Here is a 941-nt window from a genome sequence, read left to right as displayed (position 1 = left end):
GGGCGGCAGGCGGCCGGGGTGCCCCGCAGCACCGCCGCACTCCCTGTACCCACAGCAGCGTTGCTCACTGCTGCCCCACCTCCTCCTTTCGCCGCTGCTGCTTTCTCCACCTCGCAGGAACCCATCTCAGCCGTTAAGCTCACCCAAATAAATCCTGTCTGCTCTCTGTGATCACAGTCCCCACCGTTACCCTCTCCTCTGGAGCCCAATTCCCGCATCCCGGCCGGTGCTGGGCTTCCTTCTCTCCTCCTCCTGCCAGGGCCATCGCCTTTTCCTCTCTTAGCAGCTACTGCTCGGTCTATGTTACCTTACTGAAAATGTTGGAGCTCACTGTAATAATGAAAATCAATAGGCAGAGGAAATACTAAAACACAACACTACATTGTTTACTCAATTTACTTCTTTGGGTTCTGCTGTACCTATGAGTACTGTCTGATCAGCCCTGAGAATACTGGGGTGCAAAAGAACATGAGGTCTGCTTCTCCGGGAGAGGCGTGTGTAGGGGATTATTCTGGAAGGTTCTATAGGGAGGAAGGAACGTGATATCCAGTGCAGACAGTGAAGTAATGCAAAGACAGGTTGGAAGCACGGAGTGAGATGAGGGAAGCATGGATAGCATCACAGACCATGAAGCAGAGGAAGCAGAACTGAGACTTGCACATGGCATAAAGCACATCATAAGTTGACTAAGGTTTGGGCAGGAGCTGTAGACCAGCAATGACTAGTATATGGCCAGAGGGCTGGACAAAATAAATTAACCAAAGCAGCTTGAGACTCTTGACAGCTGAACACTCTCACCACTGACCTGCTGTCTTCCAGGGAGCCCCTCACTAGCAGGAGAACTTTCTGCAAGTTCATATCCTGCAGTATCAGCTCACAGACTGGACCATGCAGTAATCAGTGCTAACATTTTTTAAATACCATTCATTCATCGTGTCACT

General features: G+C 50.5%; 1 protein-coding gene across 1 annotated transcript in view; it reads right to left on the bottom strand.

The window, feature by feature from the left end:
• SEH1L (SEH1-like (S. cerevisiae)) overlaps positions 1–218 on the bottom strand; it is a 14,278-nt gene extending 14,060 nt beyond the window's left edge. The window contains exon 1 of the mRNA XM_010006944.1: positions 69–218. Within this exon, the coding sequence (XP_010005246.1) occupies positions 69–218 (150 nt within the window). The remainder of the gene's footprint in view (positions 1–68) is intronic.
• Between the last annotated feature and the right edge of the window lie 723 nt (positions 219–941).

Source organism: Chaetura pelagica, unplaced genomic scaffold, assembly GCF_000747805.2.
Source record: "Chaetura pelagica isolate M959 unplaced genomic scaffold, ChaPel_1.0 scaffold109, whole genome shotgun sequence".
Classification (NCBI taxonomy): domain Eukaryota; kingdom Metazoa; phylum Chordata; class Aves; order Apodiformes; family Apodidae; genus Chaetura; species Chaetura pelagica.
This window is presented reverse-complemented; position numbering and strand designations above follow the sequence as displayed.